The sequence below is a fragment of the Anopheles stephensi genome, chromosome 3 (assembly GCF_013141755.1).
Source record: "Anopheles stephensi strain Indian chromosome 3, UCI_ANSTEP_V1.0, whole genome shotgun sequence".
Classification (NCBI taxonomy): domain Eukaryota; kingdom Metazoa; phylum Arthropoda; class Insecta; order Diptera; family Culicidae; genus Anopheles; species Anopheles stephensi.
Window position 1 is genome coordinate 70,210,107 of NC_050203.1, and position 22,485 is coordinate 70,232,591.

Genomic DNA, 22,485 nt, shown 5'->3' on the forward strand with positions numbered 1-22,485 from the left:
TGTCTGATCTCCCTGTAGAAGATCGCCTCGTCAAAGGATACTTGTCGAGACATAAATCTTTGGTTTTCTCCGAGTGACCTTGCACCTTCAATATACCTAGTGGTCGATGAGGTCCTCATACTGAAAAGGACATCATCTACGATACCAATACAAAGAGGCCGAAGTGGCTTCAGTTATCAAATGCCCTCCTAATTCAAGAGGCGTCTCAGATATCCCACCTACCCTAGGAACATTTTGTCCCAAGGATCTTGTCTTCCAAATGGTCTTTTCGTATGTGAAGCTATTTGATCGCTGCGCAGGTACGTTGGACAGAGGAACATTCGAAGGAGAGTCTGGCGATTTTGGTGTTAAACATCCAGCTGCTGGGGCTGGTTTAGTTGAGTCCAGTCCAGACCATTGCTCTCTCGCCCACTTTTAATGGATAGATTCGGAATCGGTATGCGGTGATCGCTCTGTTACAGGATCCAAATTGCCAAGTCCTCATACATTTTCCGATCAATCAGGATACACGGTGCAGTCCGGAGGGAAAACAAACGGCAAGGCAACGTCATCAAATGCCACGCATATTGCAGATAAGAGACCATCATAACACGTGTGTGTGTGTGCGTTTGTTTGTGGCCAGCTTGCGGTTACACGCTCTGTACCCCCCCCGAATACATGTATATATATTTATATTTGTAACGAATCGTGTTTGCTGAAGTGTTTACATAAAAACCACCGGGCCCCTCTTGCTTGCCCCGCCAGCTTTCGATCGTCCTGAGGGTCTAACGGTCAACTAACTTTTACGAGCTTCCTGGCAAAACCGGGATAGAACAATCATGATTGCGAACTTAGAGGAGTACGCTCTATATGGTGTGATTCGGGGGATCGACGGGATATTCGCTGCCTGAACCTTTACTCCCTGATGCTGCTGTAGTGTTTGTGTGTGCTTTCTGAGCTTCCGCGGAGGAGAGGTCGTAGGAGAGATAAGAGAAGAAAGCGGAGGGGAACGGTTCATGAAAATGATTCCAATTTCCAAAGATTTTCTAATGTACAGCTGCTAAACTAAACTACACTCTAATCTGTCTGGGCTAGTTCAAATTTCATTTCGCATGTCTTCCTTTTTGTAATACATTTAAAACGGACACTTACATACGCTCCGGAAGTGGCCGGAATGAAAGCTTAAAAAAAACCCCATAAAAGCTTACCACACGGCGACAGCGTAACGAGGATCGGTTAATGGTTTTAATGCTAAAGTAGACTAACTTTAAAGGGCTTTAGGTTCTCTCTTACTCTCTCTCTCTCTCTCACACACTGTCAAATCAAACATAATTCTTATTAATTCTAACAAATAGCGAATTTGGGGTTTCCTTATCGATGGTTATTTTGGAAAGAAGGGACAACAGGTATTTATACAATTAAATGAGTCCAAATGAAATATGCAAACAAATCTAATGGGATAGAAAAAAAATTGAATCTAAAGCAACGTAATAAAAATCCCCCTCTATCACTCTCTCTTTTTCTCTCTCTCGCCAGCGCTCTCTTTCTCCCTTCTGCTCGTGATCTAGTAGCCTGGTGTCCGTTCTGCTGTCTATCTTTGATCCTTAACAATTTAGCAACTAGAATAGAGTTCCCCCCCCCTCGGGCTAGGCGTAATAATGAAGCGGAAAGACACGTCGGGGATATTCCGAGGGCGGCGCCTACACGCCACGGACGCACACGCACGCACACCCAAAACCAGCAGGCCCGGCCACTCTAGTTGGATATCATTTCGGTGAAGGATTTGACGTACGCCTCGTGCAGCTTCCGCACAAAGTCCGGATCGTGCTTCATCAGGTAGCTGACGGCCTGGATGAGCTGGTTTTGCGTGAGCGGTTCCACGCCACCGGTGGCAGCCGTGCCGCTGCTGTTGTTGTTGATCAGGTTACTGTTGCTGCTGTTCGTCTTAGCGTCGGACAGTATATCGTACATCTTGTTCGAGGTTGCCGTCCCGGGGGCACCGGCTTTCGGTGGAGTGACCACAGTGGACGCACCATCCCGCTGCTTACTACTGCCCGTCGATCGTTGCTTGCCCGTGGAACCGACTAGCGTTGTACTGCCCTGTGTACTGCCCGCTTTCGATTGGCCTCCCGGTGTTCCTTGGCCGTTGCCCTGCTGCTGCTGCTGCTGCTTGGTTGCACCACCACCGGCTGGTGAGTTCAGGTTCGCAGTGCCGCTGGCACCGAGCAGTAGGCTGCTTAGCGCTTCCTGCGTCGCAGCGGGCGACGCCGTCGGTTTAAACATGGTTGGTGGCATGAGGGCCGGTTTCACGACCGTTGCACCACCCGTCGTCCCGTTTCCACCGATCGGATCCGATTTCTTCAGCAGCTCGTGTAGTGGCGTTTGCTGTTGCTGCTGCTGTTGCTGAGCGCTTTGTCGGGATTCTAGTTCGCTGATTTCGATCAGCTTCGTCTTCGGTACGACCGGCTGATGATGGTTGGCGCGCATCGCCGCGGACAGATTGGCAGCACTGATAAACGTTGCCAGCGGTGAGGTGCCGAGCTCGGGCATCCCGGCCGACGGTGTCTGTGGCCCGTTGCTCCCACCACCACCGGTCACGATTGGAATGCCCATCCGCTTGAAGCTATTCTCGAGCTCGCTCACGTCCGGCGTCACCTTACCGGTGTTCGGGTGTTCCTTCTGGGGCGTGGTGGCACGATGCTGCTTCTCAATCTGCTCGAGCGTGTGCACCGGGGCAAGCGTTTTGAACAGTGGCACCTCCGAAGCGGCCGGCTGTTTTGCCGCGGCGAAAAAGTTGACCACACTGCGCGGCGCATTCTGGTTCGTAATTGGCTGCTGCTGTTGCTGTTGTTGCTGCTGATGGTGTGGATGCTGTTGCTGCGGGATCGCTATACCCGCCCCAGGATGGTTGGCCATCATCACCAAGTGATGGTTCATCACCGGAAGTTGCTCCATCGTTTTCGGCGCGCTAGGCGGGACGGTCGCATTGTTTTGGAAATCCTCCTGCGCTTTCGTGAGCATCGTGAATATGTCCACATTGTTGCTTTCGTTTTCCGGCGCACCGCCAGAACCATTCATCATACCCGCACCGGGATAGATGCCAGACGGTGCCGGTTCACCACCACCGCCGCCGCCGCCGTTCATCGGTGGTCCACCGCCACCACCATCACCGCAATCCGTCACAAGCTTCTGTATGACCTCACCGATGCGATCACACTCGGAGTTGTTGTAAAACCAGAAGCCTCTGATCCGGGACCGCTCGTTCCGGTACAGCAGAAACGGTGGCTTCGACTGCAGCTCGATCTGGCCGCGGATCGGTTCCACCAGCGAGTTGGTGTTGAGCCGATTGTTGATGAAAATGCTGTGGTACGGTTCGGCGAAGCGGCTGTAGATGAACAGGGCGCCCTCGATGTCCGTCTTTTCCCACTCGTTCTCGGCATTGTTAAACACGTACAGCGCGACGTGTGCGGACGAGTTGACGATGTCCTTTGCGTACGGGTCGACCCGCTTGATCGCCACCAGATTCATCCGCAGCTCTGTCTGATCGGCCATCGTTCTAACGCGGCTCCTGGTTGCTTGCTGGCCTCCGTCCGTACAACCGAATGCAAACAAACGCGTGTCACACGGCGAGCGGTGGTCACACGGAGGGTATGCGCGTTTGTGTATGTGCGTGCGTATATGTCTGTATGAAGGGACACCTTGCTCCGCTTTGGGGCGCACAGCGACAGGACGGAAAACGCTCCTTCCCTGCTCTCTCCCACTTTGCGTTTTGTGCCGTCCGGGGAAGGAAATCTATGGCAGCCCGCTTCTGCAGCGATTATTTCCTTTTTGTTGGGCAGTTTTTTAATGTTTTTCTGTTTCTTCTCACCACCGTTTGTTCCGTGCGCACCAAGTACCTAGGGGTATGTCAGCTTGGGATTCTGCTCTCGGTTTGATTTTCCAACAAACTCAAGCTCGTGCTTCTCTTTCGTACGCGTTTCGTTTGCGTTTTTTTTCGCTAGTTGTGTCAACGTCAACGGTAGTGCGAGAGTGAACGAGTGAGTGAGAGAGAGAGAGCGAGCGCGTTTGCAATCACGTTTGACAGTTTCAATTTGGCAACTCGAGTGAACAGGGACTATTGCCCAGGTGGCATATTGTATAAACAATTTGAAAATTACGCTAGGAGAGAACGGAATTTCATATCATTCAAACAAAAAAGCTTGAAAAATACTCTTGTACAAACTGGATGGCAATAACGAGGAGAACTAAGGCTAACATGGAGGGACTTGGTCATTCGTATTTAACATGTGCAGCCTAGCTGCGGGTCAAACTAAATCGAAGAGACCGAAAATAGTTCCCCTTTTGAGGTTCCGATGCTATAGAAGAAAAAATACCTCGAACATAATACGAGATTTTCCCTTTTTTTAATGGCAAATAGACGAAAAAAAGTTTAAAAAAACTGGCACCACTGGACTGTTCGTCAGCTGTCAACAAAATGAAACTACCCGAAAGTTGTGTATACCACCGGGTTTAGTTCTCACCCATCTGCGAGCGTATGCCTTGCTGCAGGTAAGCGCTACGCAATTTACCAACGCTCACGCAAACGCTCAACTCATCCGCAACGGAGAACAGACATCCCCCATACGTATTCGTAGCAAAAGCCCCGAACATCCGCTGGTGTGCGTAATATCCGCGCACACAAAGAAAACACAGCATAAAGAAAAAAGGGCTGCTGACGAAAGTTAGCTCCGTGCAGTGGTGCCGTAGTTTGCTGGTCGATTTTGGTTGTTTTGAAAATTTGCCCTTCACCGTGCGTGTGTGTGAAAAGCGCAACTACTGCCGATAAGTCGTGAATCATCGTTCATTCGTGGCATCGTGAAAAAGGTGTTGGAAAATGCAGCAGTGAAGGCCAGTTCTGTTGTATGACGGTGTGTTCCTATTTGCACGGTGTGTATTGTTTTGTGAGATTGTTCAAAAGGGGAAACTGTGTGTGTGTGCGTGTGTGTGTATGCGCTTTTCAGTGGGGGTACAAAGAGGATGTGAAAAGTCGAATTCACAGTCCCAGTCTGTGTCTGAGGAAAATTCGCCAGTGGAAGAAAATACGAGTGCATTTGATAGCTTCTGCCAGTCTGGTGGTTAATGCTGTTCTGTGAAACCAAACTCAACCCAACACTGGTAGGTGGTTGGTGAAGGAGGATAGGATTTCCATAATCCTCCCCCCCCACACCCCACATCGCTTGCGGTGCTGTTCTGTGGGGTTCGATTATCAGTGAAAATGTGTGCTGCTGACGGATGTGCGTGCAAAGCTGGAACTGGGGTGAATGGATCGATGCAGCAGGGGGGGTATCGGGGAGTACAGTGTTTGGGGTCAATCGCGGAGGTCGATGCGATGATACACTCGATTTTTGCTCGAAGGATTGAACTTTGCACAATGATTGTGCGATTTTTGCAAATGGGAATAAGCTAAAAGGTTAAAAGTATAGCTCTATTAATAGTTCGTATTTGGAAGGGAAAGTGTTGAGCCAGCACACCGTTCCACTTGCTAAATGATAATTAATAAATTTTGCATCATCAGCTTTTAGGTGTGCCAAGGGGTAAAAACTGTTGCCAGGCGTGTATGGTACACACATTGGCTGGTGGATATTTGGTGACGTTGATGAGATGAACTTCCGTACAAACTCTACTTCCGGCGCCTTGGAAGCCCGACGTATTTTGAACCCACGAAAAGCACGAACCACACGATTAATGGCCGCCCGGCAAGAGTAGAATTGATATACCCTCGATTTGATATGCAATCCACGTACGTCCGTCCACTCGAACGACGGACGATGTGTGTAAGCTGTGGATATGGACACGCGCGTTTGTGTGTGCGTGTTCCTTGCAGCCGACCAAAACCAAAAACAGATTAGACCGTCACGATGACAAATGACGGACAGGCGCGGTGCGGGGTAAAGGGAGAAAACCCAACTCCAAACGCAGCAACAGTCGGTGAAGGTGAAGGTGTCGTAGCAACCGCCGCTTTGGGGGGTGGTTCGGCTCAAAAATCCACCCCTTTGTTGATCACATAGGAGGCTGTATGTTTGTGTGTGCGCAAATGAGGGAGCGCGAACGGGGTAAACCGTGCCCGCAGAGTAATATGTTTTATTGTTTATTACCTCCCGTAACCACACACACACACACACACACACACACACAAACCCTTGGAGCTACCCCCTTCAGAACATCCCCCCTCACGTGATATACGCGACGATCACCGGGTTTGGAGCAATTTAAACCTAACACCTCGCGTCATCTAGCTTGCACACACCCGATGCGCAATTGCAGCAATGCGATCAATTTTAATTTTACTCCCTTTCGACAGCGAAAAAAAACCTACCGAAAGGGACCGCGAAGGGTTGTCTGTCATACGTCTCTGAATCATTTCCCATTCTCAAGAATATTCAACTAGAATTCGCAGAAGCGATGATCAACATATACAAATGCAAATCACAATCGGGACCGTAGATCTTTTTTTTTTACTGGGAATGAACCTCATCAGAACGGAACGGTTAGGTCACCCCCGTCAACAACCGATGTGGGGGAGGCTGACCGCGGTTCCGAGGGAATGGTTTATTTTTATCGTGCCTATATGGTGAACATTCCAGAGGTAATCATCGGCCAAACTGTGATCATCGTTTGGTGCGGGACACAGATATGGGGATTGCTGTTGCTGCTGCTGCTGCTGCTGCTCGTGCTAGCAGTTAAAGTTGGAATGATATTGCGGAAATTATGTTTATCTGTGCTTTATCTGCGCATTGGGCGGTGAGATACGGTGGAGTTTATTAGGTTTTAGGTTTATCTAAGTAGATCAGTCCCTGTTCGTGGAAAGAGCAATTTGTTACAAAAATTAGTACATTGTTCAACTTTTATTCTAAATCTATTAGTTAGTATTGTGGGCTGTTTTTGATTTGTTGGTTAGCAGGATGTGTCACAAAAAAAACTATGATTCTGGTCAATGAACTTGGTGTGGGTTGCATTTTTTACTGTTCCATATGCACTCTGATAACCGTTGAAAGCGACAGAGAGTGCGTGTGTGTGTTTTTTATTTATTTATTTTAACTGCCTCCATAACGAACCGTAGCACAATAATTACCAACAGACTGTCGGTTTCCACGGTAGCATTGCAATTTCTGTTGACCATTAACCGTTTAATGGCAGCCTTGTTGTTGCCTGCACGAGGTTGACACCTTGCGTTCAGCCGTGTACGATACGCAAAATAGGTACACCAGGAGTGTCAAACATGGAAGAACTCCTTCTTATTTGCTATCAGAAGCTTTGCGATAGCAATACTACTCTTTTCTTAACGACTTAAGGTGATTGAAAGATTTCTAATGAACCGTAGCAATTGCTAAGGTTTGACCTGCTACTGAACATCTTTCAAGCAGTAACAGTCGATTGAAGTCAATGCCAACGAGCTGGCTCTATTTGGTCACACCGCGCGTTCTCTATCTCGTTGCATGCAACGAGACGAATGAGCTCAAAAGCGGACAACGTTGGTTTTTCCATGAAAACCTGGGTAAGGCAGCCTTGTACGTACCTGTACTGTGAACTACATTCTAAACTGAACATATCGTAATGCTTGATTTTGTTAAATTTAATGCAAAAAACTAAATGTGCACCTTGTTATCATGCTCTAATCTTCTTATCAAGCAATTACCAAGCTTGGACGGGATGTGGTGGATAAACGAACAAAAAACATTAAATGATAAGCCTGAAAGGAAAAGCTCGAGTTAACTGTATGCTTAAAACAGCAATAAAGCCTGTAATAAGAGGCGTTTTTTCTGATTTTTTGTGAGTCAGGAAGAATGAAAGATTATAATTAAAAAAAAAAGATCAAATGGTGATCTCAATTTTAATCGAATTCTACGCTAAAAAAGCATTCCACCGAATCAGATAGAGTCTTCAGCTAAGGTTTGAAGCCTTAACAATCAGTTGATTCTCTATCTTGACTACAGAATGATCGGAAAAAGGTGTTTCAATTGAGATGTGATTGATAAATTGCACTGTTCCTCTGGTCAAAAGCTTGTTAACTACTTCTTAGATATGAATGGCTTCGACTAGGGATTTTTTATAACAATCCCGAATATGTTGCAATGCCGATTTGCTGCATCTAGTACTCATTTAAAGTTTGAGGGTTTCTCTTTAGTGAAAAGATGCTTTCAAAGCCGAATTGGCTATTGCTAAAAGTCTGGATGATTATTTGGGCTTCTTTAATTCAGGATCCGTGTTGGACTTTTTCAACTCAGCTATTATTGCTGTGAAATCGTATCTGCACTTGATCCAACAGACTGATGTTTGGGTGAAAGTGTCGAACACAAGACATGGAAAATTGATTGAGGATTCCGGTACAAACACATACTACCGGGGGGCTGGCTTAGGCGTGGGACGATGTTTAGATCCAAATGATGCTGATAGATCTAGCAGAATGTCACATCCGGCATCTGTTTTTTTATTTATAGACAAGATCCTAGCTTAAAGAACATAAAAAAAATCCATTTTTGTAATTTCTTTTTAAAGTCGTTTTACACCTCATAAGGTCTTGACCCGCCATTACTAAGTTAGTTGTCCTTACATCCAACACAAACCAAACTAAACTCGGTTCAGTTCTTGGAAGCGACTAATTTAATTTTTAAACCCTCTTTTTACAAAACTCCAACGAAAGCGATCGAGTTTGACACACCTGAAGAAGGGATGTATACTCGCACTGGACGGGGGAGGGCAATCCAGTACACCCGCACTCACAGTTGACGTGCGAGGCTGCGTAAAAGAAACGGAACGATAACAGCAAAACACTACAAACAATGTAGGCTAGTCGTTAAGTGTGACCCGCGAAGCCGAGTGCAATTGTACCCGTCCGTGGCGTTTCTTTTCGCCATTAGTCACACACACTCGCGAAGCAGGAAGTACTGAAGCAAGTCAGCAAGTGGTCAGCACTGGAATGGATGGATGGATGGATGGGTGGGGGTTGCAATTGCTGGTAGGGGTGGGCGATTGCTAACTTTTCTCTGCTCCCCCTACACCATTGGACCCGCCTATGTTGCGCAGCTCTGCGTGCAGCGAAAGGGAGATGCAATTTGCGTGAACCACATGATGGAAAAGGAGTGGAAAAGGTTAAATGTGCACCGTTATTAAATTGATCGGATGACATGTTAGGGACGTAAGTTCTTCGGCACAGCGTATGCAATTAATTAAGTTATATTTAATCAAGTTGAATATTTTATAAAATTTTTGCTACGTTAAACGTGTCAGTTGTTCGTTTAATTGAAGCCGCACTAGCTTTTGTGCCTCGTTAGCACTTTCCCGGCTAGCTGCACGTGGTGTAGTTGGTGGCGATGAATCGATTCCGCACGTGCGGACCACTCGCGGCTTATGGCTTCGATATCGCGCTGTTCGACTCCCTGTTATGACCCTACCAGTTTGCCAGTCGTCGTCGTCGTCGTTCGTACTGCAGTACTGTGGCCCATCATCTATTATTAAATTGCTGTAAAGGTTAGACGCGCGAAAGGGTCCTCCGTCGGCGGTGACTTTATGTTTACCCTGCTTAACTGTATCCCGTAGCGCTAGATGAAACATATCTATTTACACGACCGCTAGAACCTGCTAGAACCGCATCAGTTCAATTAAGGTTTTATTAAAGCCTATTGGTTGCTTGATGTTGGGGGAAACATTTCGACACTCTCCCAGACAACTGCCCTAACACACCGCATCGGGTAAAGAGGATCGTTCAACTAGCACGACCTTGTGTGACAACGAAAATAGCACCACGCAACACATCTCCGACCCCTCACAGGCTGGGACCAACGGGCGTAAACATTATTGCGTAGAAAGAAGTCATGTTTACCTGTTGTTCTCCAACCCATCGCAATAAGAAAGGTCTCTATTTCGTTTAATGATCGCTTTCTCCCGCTACCGCGTTCTCTCCCGTTGCAGATTTCTAATGTAATAGTATGGTATCACGGTTCGAACGCCTAATGGGGTGCTCCTCTATCCCGATAGGAGAGACCTCGCCTGAGTCGGTGGCACAATGCTCGGGCCGGGGCGACTGTCTGAACGGTACGTGTCTGTGCGAAATTCGCTACAGTGGCGAAGAGTGTTCCGGGTTTAATCTGCCCTACCATGCCGGTAAGTTGGGTCGCCGGAGCTGCCTGCTCACACTGCTTTCACTTACACCAAATAATAATCCATTTCTTTCTTTTCTTCGCAAGGTATTTCGGCCGTATTCTACTTTGTCGGCTTTGTCTCGCTGGTGCAGCTGATGATATGCATCATCGCGGAGTACCAGCGGCTGAAGCAGCCCAGCTTTTTGGCCGCCTGCCGGCTAACGACCCAGAAGCTGCTGTACTTCTTCGTCTTTGTGGCGGCCGTGCTGCGTGGCGCTTACTTTACCACGCCGGTTAGTCGCTAAGCCCCAGTCCTTCCCCCCTTTCCGAATGCTAAACCTTTGTCCTTTTCGTTTGCACCATTCCCCACAGGAAACATTACAACCGGCATGGGTGTCGTATCTGATGTCCCTGTACTATCCGCTCGTCATGACCTGCGCCTCGCTCGTGGTGTGCCTGTGGGCCGAGGTAAGTGAAACGAAATATAAATGACATCATATTTATTCTTTCACCTCGACGGTCGTATTGCAGTACGGCAATACTCATTTATAATGCTCGAATAAAAGAGGATTGATCGCTTGTAGGCACAATGACGTCAAAGCGAGTGCTTCTTACTAGAACGTAACCATCTTGCTCTGACGTCTTACGTTTTGGTTTGAAAAAAGATAGTGCAGAGAAGATGAAGTTGTTTAGCTTACTGCTACGAATAAGATAGTAGGGGGAAAGAGGGACGAAAAGAAAATACTACAAAGGTGCGCCAGTAGCACTACTGCCTGGACACGCACACTACTCCTCGACTTAGTAGCAGGCTCCCGTTCGTACGCCGTCGGATGCGCTCTGCTTGCGTTTACCGGTCACTGAGTCCCCTTACTGGCTCGAACTACTTGGATTGTCGCGCCGGAACATCGGAAGGTATTCTTTCCTTCGGAGTCCTGCCTGCAATACTTTGTTGACGTCGATGGTCGTTGTGCAATGCCCGACGAGCTACCCATCAAGGTTGGGAGTAATGGCTTCCTGATTCGCCGAGTCCAGCGGAAGGTACGTGAAGGAGCTCCGTTACCGTACCGATAGCTGCCTTCACCGAACGCACCATGCACTCCAATACCGCACCCATGTCCCACCATGAGCATTCGCGTTCGTGAAGGTTGTGGCCAGGGCTTCATTGCACGCGTCGATGTCCCTCTTGAGCTGTTAACTAGCGCCCACGAAATTGGTTCGGTTATCACTGAAGAACTTGACTGGGGTGCCCCTTCTTTCCACAAATCGTCTAATCGCCATACTAAAGGAATCTTTAGAGAGACTGCTAACGACATCCAAATGAATGACTTTAATGGTTGGATAAGTGAAACGGGACTACCGAACGCTTTTCTGTGGCCCTGCCTCTGCGAACCAAAAAGAGGACCAAAGTAATCCACTCCCACATATGTGAATGCTCTCACGTGTCCCGTAAACCGTGTGCCTGTTCCGGTAGTGGCGCCATTCTGTGTATCTGCGGTAGGGAACGACGTGATCATGCAGAACACGCCGCATCGGGCCACCTTCTCAACTAACCGTCTCATCTTGGGAATCTGGTAGTAGTGCCTTAGTTCGTTCACCACGGTTTCGTTGCTGGCGTGTCGAAATCGACGGTCGGTGAAACCAATCCACCAACAAAAGCGTGATCCGTGAGTCACGCGATAGTACGACGGGACGGGTCCTTGCAGAAGGATAGGACAGTTCGGAAGCCATTCAAATGCAAGACTCCTCATCCGCAAGACTGTGAATTCATCCGCTTAGGGACGAAAGGCCGTAGATAGGGCTGTCCTTCGATACTGTGGGGCATCTCGTTTCCTCATCCATATTTTGCCTGGGGTCCGCCCTACATGCCTGGACTCCATCGTTCTATTAAGGTTTGTCGAGACATACCTGATGACCCAAGCCGATGTCCGAGGCATTCTCTCTACGCGGTTGAAGCGTTGAGAGGAAGGAGTCCACAGTTCACCTTCTCAGGATGAAGATGAACCTGCCGTATCGCCGTATCCTCTGGAGTAGTAGCGAAGTCCTGTCCCTTCGCTGGCCACAATGTTACATTCAGCAGTAGAAACGCTGTGGACCCTGGAACCAAATGCCATCCCAGCCGAAATTTGTCCGTCCCTTCCATTTCGCGCCGTCTCATCCGGCGGGTTGGCGTGAGTGGGTACCCTGTATTTCCGCCACTCGGTTAGCGACGAACGGGTTCTAATTGTTTATTGTCATTATAATTCAAGACACTAAGACTTAGCTAAGTTAGCTAATACACTTAACAGTTATAAGGACGGACGGATATCAAATACAATTTAAAAGCGCAGCGCGTGACATGTCCGGTTGGTGACGATTACTGATATAATTATATTCACGGCACATACGGAGAAAGTGATCAAAGGTACCAAAACAAGGTTCGGAGATCCTCTACGTCAAGCAGCGTCCTTGGGTGAAGCGGCCTGGTTGAAACGTATAAGTTGAGCCCAGAGAGTAGTGTTGGGGAGTCGATCCGGTAGTCCAAAAGTCTCGCAACAAATAGTCTCTGGGCGTTGCAGTTAGTCTGGGCATCCAGTGCGCTGGTTCAGCGACTCGATACCCAAAAGCGCACAGCGAGCGTCGTAGTCCATTTGGACCCTCCAGCAGCGCAATGCAAACCGGGTGAATTTGCGCTGGACGGATTCCAAACGGGCTAGGGGCCGAGCAGCAGATGGCCACCATACAATGGAGGCATACTCCAGGAGCAACCAAGGAGCAGTAGAGCGGCTTGATGGAGACCGGGTCCGTGAAGTCGCGAGTAAGTTGCTTGAGCAAGCCTAGCAGCTGGTTGCCCTTGGTGACGACGTGTTCGAGCTGTTCGTGGAAGCTCAGAATCACATCGAGGAGTACTCCTAAATCCCTAACACAGCATTTGCGGACAATAGCAGAACCGTTTAATGTGTAGTCGTACACCAGAGGACAGCGCTTTCTCGTGAACGTTACGACAACACACTTCTCAACACACAATTCAAGACCGTTCTCTGAACACCAGCATTGGAATGAACAGAGTGTAGCTTGAAGGCGGAGTTGGTTGGACCGGTCTTGGATCGACAGGAATAGCTTCGCATTATGCACCCCTGAAGAAGCAGGAAAACAACGCGACAAATGGAGTCCCATTTTCACGCGGTACGATCGGCCGGCGAGATACAAACGCATCCAAGTCAGCAATTGGACGGGCGTACCCAACACCTAGAGCTTGGCGAGTAGCAAGGAATGCGGGACACTATCAAAGGCAACTTTGATGTCCGTATATACCGCGTCCACCGCGGGAGCCGAAGTCGATGGTCCTGTGGCATAGGCTGACAAATTGAACCAAGTCTGTGGTGGTTGAGCGCTTGGGGATGAATCCGTGTTCAGTAGTGCTGAGGTAGTTCGAGGCAGCAGCGAGAAGGGGTGTTCGTACACAACAAGCTCGAAAACCTTAGCGCAGGCCCGAAGCGATGTGATGCCGCGGTAATTACAGGCACAGGATTTGTCTCCCTTTTTGTGCACTGGACGAACGGTTTGTAGTTCCTCGGATCCACCTGTATCCATCCAGCACAGTTCCACCGTGCTATCCGTCCAAAGCACTCCTCCATATCTTGGCGCGAAACGGATGCTCCATCGCAATCAGCATTCGCACTTCCAATAAGCTGGCCTGCAGCTCCATCTTTGGGATAGTTAGCGGCTTTAGGGGAGCTACCACAGACCAAAGTACAGTGTGGCGCTCCCGCTGCATCAACACGTGAGCAATCGTGAAACAGGTTCACGGGGAAAAAAATGGAGCAGGTTCAATTGATGTTTCTAGGCGGTGTAATTGGGTCACCCAGTACTTCCTTCAGGGCACTTTACTAAAGTACACACAAGTACGATCTTTATCAGACGGCCCCGAAGTGTCTGTTTAAGCTTGCTAATATACCCATTCGCCAATCGCCCTCGCAACGTAACAGATGAGAGCCGGCCGTCCTATCAATACGGCAGTAAAAGATGCATTTTACTACGGACAAACTGTTCCGCCGGTAAGCCCCGTAAAATCACGAACCACAGATGAACAACTCGCGTGTTTGGGTTGGTTTCGTTCCTGTCTATTTCAGCCGCAACAAGTACAACGAGTGGCGTCGTTTTATAGCCCTAAAGTGGATGCCCAGTGGATGGAATGGGACGGGGATAGTTGTGAAGCATCTAGAGCAAAACAGTGTACTTGAGAATATGGGACGAGCTTTTAACTGTCCCCTTATTTTCAAATGTCCAATGAGTTTGATGATAACCGGTAGATATTTGTAAGTACCGGCCAAAGCGGCTTTACGTGTATGTCGCACATTATTAGTGTTGTCCGGTGGCATTATTCAACCAAGCTTCCTTTCAGTAGTCTCCGGCAGGGAGGCGCAGTCGCATTCGGTTCGCAAGATAGTTCTACCGCCGCTTGTGCCGTCTGGTACGTGCCAGTGTGCCGTAGATTCAGTTGAAATCCCTCTTGTAGGGGAATGGGAGTTGGCCGCACCGGATATAGGTTTGCTGGTCTGTCCGCCACAAATGGACAGTGTGTGCGTGCGTGTGTCTTGTGAATATTCGCATTAATAAGTGTAGCGTACAGAGAGCGAATAGGCAGGGGCAACCATTTGCGGCAGGTAATAATGCTTTCTTTATTGTGCTGGGTCTGTCCTTGACGTGATGATGGCGAAGATTTTGCACCGGCTTGGAAGAGCAGGCGTGCAAACGGGGCGGACATGGATGGAAGTGCTAATTGAAAAAGCTCTATCCAAATTAGCTAAGCGCACACAGCGCACCCTTGCCAGACTGCCAATCCAACCATTGCGCGGAATTGAGATGCTAGTCTTCAAGAACCCACCGGCACCATCACACAGTCAATTGTCCAGCGGTTCATCAATCGTCTCTCTGCTTCGTTCCTTCCAATCGTAGATCTTCCACCTGCAAGGCATCCGCTGGGAACGGTCGCAGTTCCTGTCGAAAAGCTTCCTCGGCTTTCTGGCGTTTAATCTGCTGCCGTACAGCCTGTTTCTGGCGGAGATTGCGTACTCGCATCTGTTCACCGGGCGCAGCACGTCCTTCTTTAACGGATGCTACGCGGTGCTGCTGCTGATCGTGGTCATCTTTTTCCTCATCTACGGTGTGGAGGTGTTTTTCAAGGTAAGTTCGAAGATAGTGGTTTCGATCGTGAATCAGTTGACGATCAATGCTGGATACGATTCACAACCATTTGCTCTCTCTCTCTCTCTCTCTCTTCTATTGCCCAGGTGCGCGGTGGCTTCGTCTATGACTTTGGCGTAGTGCCGAACAGCGAAAATGTGAACGCTTCCCAGCTGCACCAATCGCGCTTCGGTTTGCTCAGCCAGGCGATCATGATGATAGTGATCGTCGGGTTTCTCACCTCGGAAACACTGGGCGACTTCTGGAAGAAGAAGTAAGTGTCCCGAGTTGGCAACGCCAACCATTTCAGCAGGATCAGCAAGGCATTGTAACGTTTCTATCTACTCGCTTTCCAGGGTACCGGTATACTCACGCAACTGGCACGACATCGTATTCCGGCTGGCGGAGGTCGGCGTTGCGCTCTGGTTCCCGTGCTGCCTCTGGAACTCGATGGCACCGGAGCAGCTGTGGATCTTGAACCCGCGCAAGCTGCTCACGCGCCAAATCGATCCGGTTGCGGGCAGCTCGTGTGCGGCGGGAACGGCCGAAGCACCGGCCGAACCATCGACCACCGCGGAAGAGGGACAATCGTTTTTGGCGAAGAAAGATTGCTGGATCTGTTACGACACGGAGAAGCCGGAACCGCTGATCCAACCGTGCAAGTGCATCGGTGACGTGAGCTCGGTGCATCACGAGTGTTTGCGCCGCTGGCTGGTGGACAGCTGTGCCAACAGTGACGCGGTGCTCAAGTGCAAAGTGTGTGACTCGCCCTACGAAATCGAGCGATCGAACAGGTAGGTGGGAGGGGGGTGGGCGCGCGTGCGGATTGTTTGCTGATGACACGGTTTGTTTTCTTTTCTTGTTCTGCCCGCTTTGTTTGCAGGCTCGATTGGGAGAAGGGTTTCACGATCCAGCACTGGGCGAAAACGATCATCATCGTGACGCTGATGTGCATCACCGGTGCGGGCGCTTGGGTGATCATCCAGCTGAACGAAGACTCGTTCGTGCGCGTCCTGGTCGCCGGGTTCGCGATCATCATCGGCTACATACTGTTTAAAATGCTCGGCGAAAACACGGTCACCGCGATCCAGCGGGCAAAGGTGAGCTCGATCTACATCGTCACCTCGGTGAACGATCTGCAAACTTAAGGAGGGCGGGCGTGCTTGCACCCTCTTCCCCTTTTGGGGTTTGAATTGTATGTCGAACATTTTTGGGGCTTTTTCGTGCGTTAGGATGTTAAGCGAAAACACGTGATTGAGTGCGTTGCGCGCCCGAGGCGCTTAGCAAATTAGCGGTATTTTGGGTTGGTAGATCCTTTCGTATGTCGTTGAACGAGACACACACACACCACATGAAAACCTCCCTAAGATGATTAGGTAGAAAGGCGCGAGAGAGAGGGAGAGAGAGAGAGAGGATAGGATTCATTTAACGTTTTAGCTCCCCTTTTGTACAGGGGAGAGCAAGCACGGGAGGACACAACATATTTACTGCATCTGCAGAACCCCTTACTCAGCAATATCTATATATATATTTACATATATACATATTTAACCATCCGGGAATCCTTTATCCTTCTCCATACAAGCACACGAACCTACCGATCCTTACAGCTACGAAATCACGTTCGTAGGACGAGATATTAGCGAACCCCCCTGTCTGTCGCGTGTCCTCCGCGAGTTTGGAGCTTTCGATTTCGATTGTAAATTTGTTTGGTATTGGCTTTAATGAACAGCAGACAGAATCCTGTGAATGTTTCAAATCATCTAAAATAATCGCAATCAAGCAAAAGCTCCAGACCTGGAATGGGGGACACACACACAAAATAAGCGCCTCTCTCTCTCTCTTCCTGTCCCACTGTTTCGTGTGTAGATGTGAGCGATGTTCAACAGATGGATTTTCCACAGTTTTCTTACACCCCAATTACTCTAATACGAATGCGTGTGTGCGTGTGTGTGTAGTTTGTTTGAATTTTTCTATTTTACATTGTATATGCAGCAAGTGATATTGAGTTATGCGTGAACGTAGTTTTAAAACCGACCGAAAAAGCTGGTTAAACAGATAAGTAAGCAACAGTAGTAGCAATTAAGTTTCCTGTAAGTGTATAGTTTGAACAGTGATCGTAGTACGCCCGGAGTTACATATGGTGGTGTGTATGAGGGGAAAAGATACTTAGCCAGAAGGGCAGAGAGTACTGAGAGACGATCGTAGGAATATGGAGCCAAACAGGATCAAGCATGCATTGGTGAAACGTGGCGTCCCACGTGGTGAACACATTTTGGAGGACAATTCAAGGAATTCTGTTACTGATGGGTTAGTGATGGAATTTATGTTGGTGATTCGAAATCATTTTATTTTATCGATGCATGATCCGTTGACGCTTTGAAAGCCAAGAGCCGTGGAAGCTCCTTGACCGTGCTTAGGACTGGCGAATACTAAACTAGTGATATCATTAGATCCTATAACCATTTCATATTTACCGTATTATACGTTTTCCTGCTTTAGTTGATCCGCTTCTTTTACAATTCGGTTTTTAGTTCGAAATTGTGGGAAAGCTCCTGCTTTCCTACTGTAAAATAAGTAGCGTTGTTTTACATCGAGCGAGAAGAGGGTTGTGTGAGAAATGAATTCTGCAGACTGTCTAGCGAAACCTAACATGAAGTCACTAAATCGCATCGCTGTTAGTAAGTAGATCAATTCCCTACCCCCAAACGCTAGATGAAAGCTAGAGAGTGGCACTGGCTACCAAAAACGGGAGCAGGATTGATTGGACACCTACACACACTAGTGATGGGAATAGCCTCTCCGTAACGTGAATGAGTTAGAATTGAATCTTATACTCACTCTTCAAGAGTTAAATCTCGAGCAATGATTTAACTCTCCGTGCTCGGCTAGTCGGCTCACTTACTACGTTTTAAACTCACTTACCTCGTTTTGACACAATCTTCTTCTTCTTCCTTGGCACTACAACCTCGAGAGGTCTCGTCTCGGCCTGCCATATTTTTGGCTTTCTGTGACTTGATTTTACCCCCATAAGCAAAGTAGTTAGCCCTGCGTAATCAGTACTGTTTTAATTCGCTCGCTTTATCATTATGTTTATCTGAAACGTAAATTGTACTTACTGCAATCATGTTGGCCTCGTGTTTTAATTTGCCAGAGAGCAATCTTTAATTCGCGAGTGAGTGTAATGCATAGCGAGAGTGAGTTAAAACGCAAGTGAGTGAGTGGTTAGTCGGCACGGAGAGTGAAATTACAAATGAGTGGCAGTAACTCGGCGTGATGATTTAAATCATCTAATTCATTGCTAAGATTTGACTCACTCACTCATTCTGACTCAATTTGCACATCACTAGTACACACGTGTTTGTAAGATCTCAACACACTCCCGAGTACGAGACGTTCATCATCATTAGCAGCGGGAGGGTAGTGTAAGTGAAGGAGCTATCTAAGTGTGACGTGACAAAAAATGGCGCACGAGAGTGATCGAAAACTACCCCCAAAACTTAGCAGAGCGTACCTAGCTGAACTGATTAGCACAAAAAAAAAAGAAAAAAACAACAGATAAGTATTTAGTTTACAGAATTTAAAACATTGAGGTGATTGATTTAGTGAGAAGAACGGGGGTGTGCGCCACAAAGACTTTGGTCGCGGTGGATGCGGGCAAAAATGAAATTCTCTTTTCCCTACACATCCGTTACACAACTGTGTTTACTGTTTTTCCCATTTCCCTGCTTCATCCTTCCTAACTCTATTGTAAGCGCTATATTATTTACCCTCCATTATACTCTCTTTTCTGTAAGATGTAATAATCCTGTAACCGATTTACCTGCAAAAAAGTGTCAATTGAGAAGTGTTTCATTTCGATTCGCTTTCAAAAAGAAAAACAAAAAAGTGTGTGTGTGTGTGTGTATTTTGAATTCGAAACAGCGAGCGAAATGAGTTGGCAAAAATCCAGGAGGAAGAAAAAAGGGAGAAAAGAAAGTAAGAAAACTGAAGGCAATGTAACACTGAAGTAAACCAAAAAATGAAAAACTCTAAACCTAACAGAAAAGCACTGACAGAATTTATATTAAAGATGTTCAAAACAAATATGTATTTTCTTGAACAATATGCAAGGGCGAAAGGAAGAAAAGAGAAAGCAAAAACCCGCATAAACATGAAGCGGCTAAAGCATTTGACAAGTGAAGCAATACAAAGGAGAAGAGAGAAGAAAAATACATGTTTTAGATTGGAAGTGAAATTGGTGGGAGGAAAAAAACAAAACGAAACAAAAAGAAAAACAAAACAAACATGTGTGTGTGTGCATTAAAAAAAAATGATAACAAACAGCCTCAAAGGCTAAAAGAATTAAACGAGTGCGAGAGGAAGATAAAACACAAAGGAGAATATAGGAGAAAATATATCTTTAGAAACAAAACAAAATAGTAACAGCAACACATAAGAACCATCATCAGTCATCATCAATCATCATCAACCATTCATCATCGAAACACAACACAACACAGTCTGGTCTCCCTGGTAGGCTTCCACAGCCGGCTCTATAGCCTACCTTCGAATGGCACTTCAAATTTGATCACAACACATCAACATACTCACGAACACACATGTGAAAATAAGTACTTTTTGCTCTAGTAATTGTAGTGTATAATAGTGGAAAAACAAGCAAACAAACAAACAAAACCGACAAAAAGCAAGCTGAACAAACGTTGTACTCTAGCGAGATTGCAGTATCTTCAAATTTGGATGAACACTGTCACACTGTAAATGGATGCAAACGAGTGAAATATTAAAATAATATAAACTGAAATGAAATGATCAAACTGTGAAGCGAAGAGAGCACAAATGTTAGATGAATGCTACGGTGCGATATCGCCAGTCCGAACACTGAATTCCGGAAGGTCACAATTGGGAAGAAACGTCCAGGTAATGTGGCAACAATTACCCAACAATTACAATCAATTCCAGCTCCAGACGTCTGGACCTTCACTAGGCTCATTACTAGGGTCATGATGAGCAAGGACGTCATTATCGTATAATTTCAAACTATAGACCTATCTAACATACGCCAGTACTAACATACGCCCTTGGAGACATGGGCTCTGTCCGAAACTGATGTAACCCTCTTAGCCGCGTTCGAGAGGACGATGCTTAGAAGCCCTTTATGCACGAGCTGTACGGGGATCTTACAGCACATAAGTCTCGCCAGCCTCCGGGGAAGTGCTGGTCATGTCATGAGAGTGGCACCGAACGTCCCAGCCCGCTGAAGCCTTTGTTTGATGGACGTCCATATAGACAGAGAAGATGATGGGTGATGTGCTACGTGTAAAGTCCTCATCCGGTTATCCTTTCTTCCCAGCATGGTTTTAACCATGTCGAATCTTATGTCTCTAATGCTTGATGTGTTTCCGCACTTGATTGCTGGTAGTCAGGTCGACGTCATTTACACGGACTCATAGACTGCTTTTTGGATAAGCTTAAACGCTTAAGCTTTCGATGGTCCACTGCTTCTATGGCTCTGTTCCTTTCTGAAGAACCTCACTTAAAGGGCAAGGGTTGACGGTGTACTGATCCTTTCGTAGGCAAGTCAAGCGGTTCCTCAGGGTAGCATCTTAAGTCCTTTATTGTTCTCTCTTTTCATCTTAGACTGCATCAGGTCTTTCCCTCCCAAAGGATGTCTGTTGTATGCCGACGATGTCAAGTTCTATCTTGATGTGCTCTCGTCTTCAGACTTCCAGTTCTCGGGCGGACCTACAAACTGTTGGGCCTCATCACCCGAATGGCGTCTGAGGTCCGCGATCTGCTCTGCTTGAAGGCATTGTATTGCCGTGCTGTATTGGACTACGCTAGATTGGATATGATACAGCGGATGTTTACTAGAATCGCCATCAGGCGCTTTTTAAACGCCCCCATTGCTGCGCCATACTCGGTGCGATGTTCGTGGCTGGGTCTGGTCGACTTAAAAGATTGCCAAAGTCAGGCGCGCAGGCTATCGGATGAAAATCGTCCCTTGAGGCTTGTTCTCGCTGGTCATCCTTTTTTGAATTAGAGTTTTTAGAGTTTAGAAGGTGGTCTTTCCTTTAGACGTCCAACATCCGACCGTTACCAGCATTCTTCTTCTTTTTTCATGGCCTTCTCCTATGGAGCATGTCCTAAAGTCATGGCCTTGTTTCCAATTCGTTTCCAGTTTGGACACGTTCCCATCCTCCACCCCCTGGCTGCATCCGATCTCCCTCAGGTCTGACTCCACTTGATCAAGCCAACGAGCTCGCTGAGCACCTTCCTGGTAGGTTTTTTGCCCAAACCCACGTATCCTTCCGGCTGTGGCAACCGTCAGGATGTCTGCATCGTCAAACAGTTCAGCTAGCTCGTGGTACATTTTCCTTCTCCAAAATTCTCCCTTTATCGTACGCCAAAGATAGTCCGTAGTATACGTCGCTCGGAAATGGCGAGTGCATGGGTGTCCTCCGCCAACATAGTCCAGGACTCATGCCCGCAGTGGACTGGACTGGCCGTATCAGTGTGCGATATATGGCGTATTTCGTGCGTTGTAGTCGGGCTCTATCACCTCGCACACCGCCGCAGATGTCCGTCCGATCGTCCGAAGCCAAGGAATTGTAAACCGGAGAGTTCGTCCATTTGCCGCAGCTCCCGATGAGATTCTAACGATACCGACAACATGTTCGACACTCTCACCTTGCACTGCACACCGTCCATAGTAAACCCATAACAGCCCTACCAGCTTCGCAGGGAAACCGTCCAGCCGCTTGATGTTGTGTCGTAGCATGCCTTGAAGTCGATGACGGTTGGATCTGGTGCTCCCGGCACAGGACGCTTCATCGTCTCCTGCATCTGCTCCGTTCAGGTGTCTGTCGATCACCTCTCGCTCGTCCGACAGGATATCTCCTTCCTCGTTGAGGCACATGGTGATCATGGGAGTACCAGCATTATTTAAAATTTCAACCGTCACTCGTGTCAACCTGAAAACATATTTCAAGGCGCTTAACAGCATGCTGAGCGATAAGGGCGATAAGATGTGGGGGCTTCTCCCTTTTTCTTTCAGGTACGGACCATAAACCAAGATGTTTTTGTGTATGTTTCTTTTTCTTCTTGTCTGTTTATTCTGTACTGAAAAAAAATCTTTATATAGCGACTTTATACAAGTCAAGGTGAAAAAGTATGAGGTCGACATGATTACACAGCATCTCCAACGCTTTGCCTCTACATGGAA

At 47.6% G+C, this 22,485-nt stretch overlaps 2 protein-coding genes across 5 annotated transcripts; one reads left to right on the top strand and one right to left on the bottom strand.

The window, feature by feature from the left end:
* Positions 1-595: 595 nt before the first annotated feature.
* LOC118512543 (mRNA-decapping enzyme 1B) lies at positions 596-4,016 on the bottom strand. Of its 2 annotated transcripts, XM_036057116.1 has the most exons (2): positions 2,370-4,016; positions 596-2,150 (listed from the first exon to the last, which is right to left on the bottom strand). In XM_036057116.1, exons 1-2 carry the CDS (start codon positions 3,529-3,531, stop codon positions 1,735-1,737), a joined length of 1,578 nt encoding a protein of 525 aa, XP_035913009.1. In that variant the 5' UTR covers positions 3,532-4,016; the 3' UTR covers positions 596-1,734. The 2 variants fall into 2 exon arrangements, with proteins under 2 accessions (XP_035913009.1, XP_035913008.1); XM_036057115.1 differs by having other exon boundaries at positions 596-4,015.
* Positions 4,017-4,593: 577 nt separating this feature from the next.
* Positions 4,594-20,086, top strand: LOC118512544. Of its 3 annotated transcripts, none has more exons than XM_036057118.1 (8): positions 4,594-4,905; positions 9,928-10,119; positions 10,203-10,390; positions 10,470-10,565; positions 15,033-15,260; positions 15,368-15,534; positions 15,617-16,054; positions 16,144-20,086. In XM_036057118.1, the coding sequence occupies exons 2-8, from the start codon at positions 9,945-9,947 to the stop codon at positions 16,406-16,408; spliced, it is 1,557 nt and encodes a 518-aa protein (XP_035913011.1). In that variant the 5' UTR covers positions 4,594-4,905; positions 9,928-9,944; the 3' UTR covers positions 16,409-20,086. The 3 variants fall into 3 exon arrangements, with proteins under 3 accessions (XP_035913011.1, XP_035913012.1, XP_035913010.1); XM_036057119.1 differs by having other exon boundaries at positions 4,623-5,133; XM_036057117.1 differs by having other exon boundaries at positions 4,624-4,886.
* The last annotated feature ends 2,399 nt before the right edge of the window (positions 20,087-22,485 follow it).

Excerpts from the sequence above, each read along its gene's own strand:
- LOC118512543 (XM_036057115.1), bottom strand. The coding sequence starts at position 3,531 with ATGGCCGATCAGACAGAGCTGCGGATGAATCTGGTGGCGATCAAGCGG.
- LOC118512544 (XM_036057118.1), top strand. The coding sequence starts at position 9,945 with ATGGTATCACGGTTCGAACGCCTAATGGGGTGCTCCTCTATCCCGATA. Across the intron at positions 15,261-15,367 it reads GTGTGGAGGTGTTTTTCAAG|GTGCGCGGTGGCTTCGTCTA; the intron begins GTAAGTTCGAAG and ends TCTATTGCCCAG. Across the intron at positions 15,535-15,616 it reads GGCGACTTCTGGAAGAAGAA|GGTACCGGTATACTCACGCA; the intron begins GTAAGTGTCCCG and ends CTCGCTTTCCAG.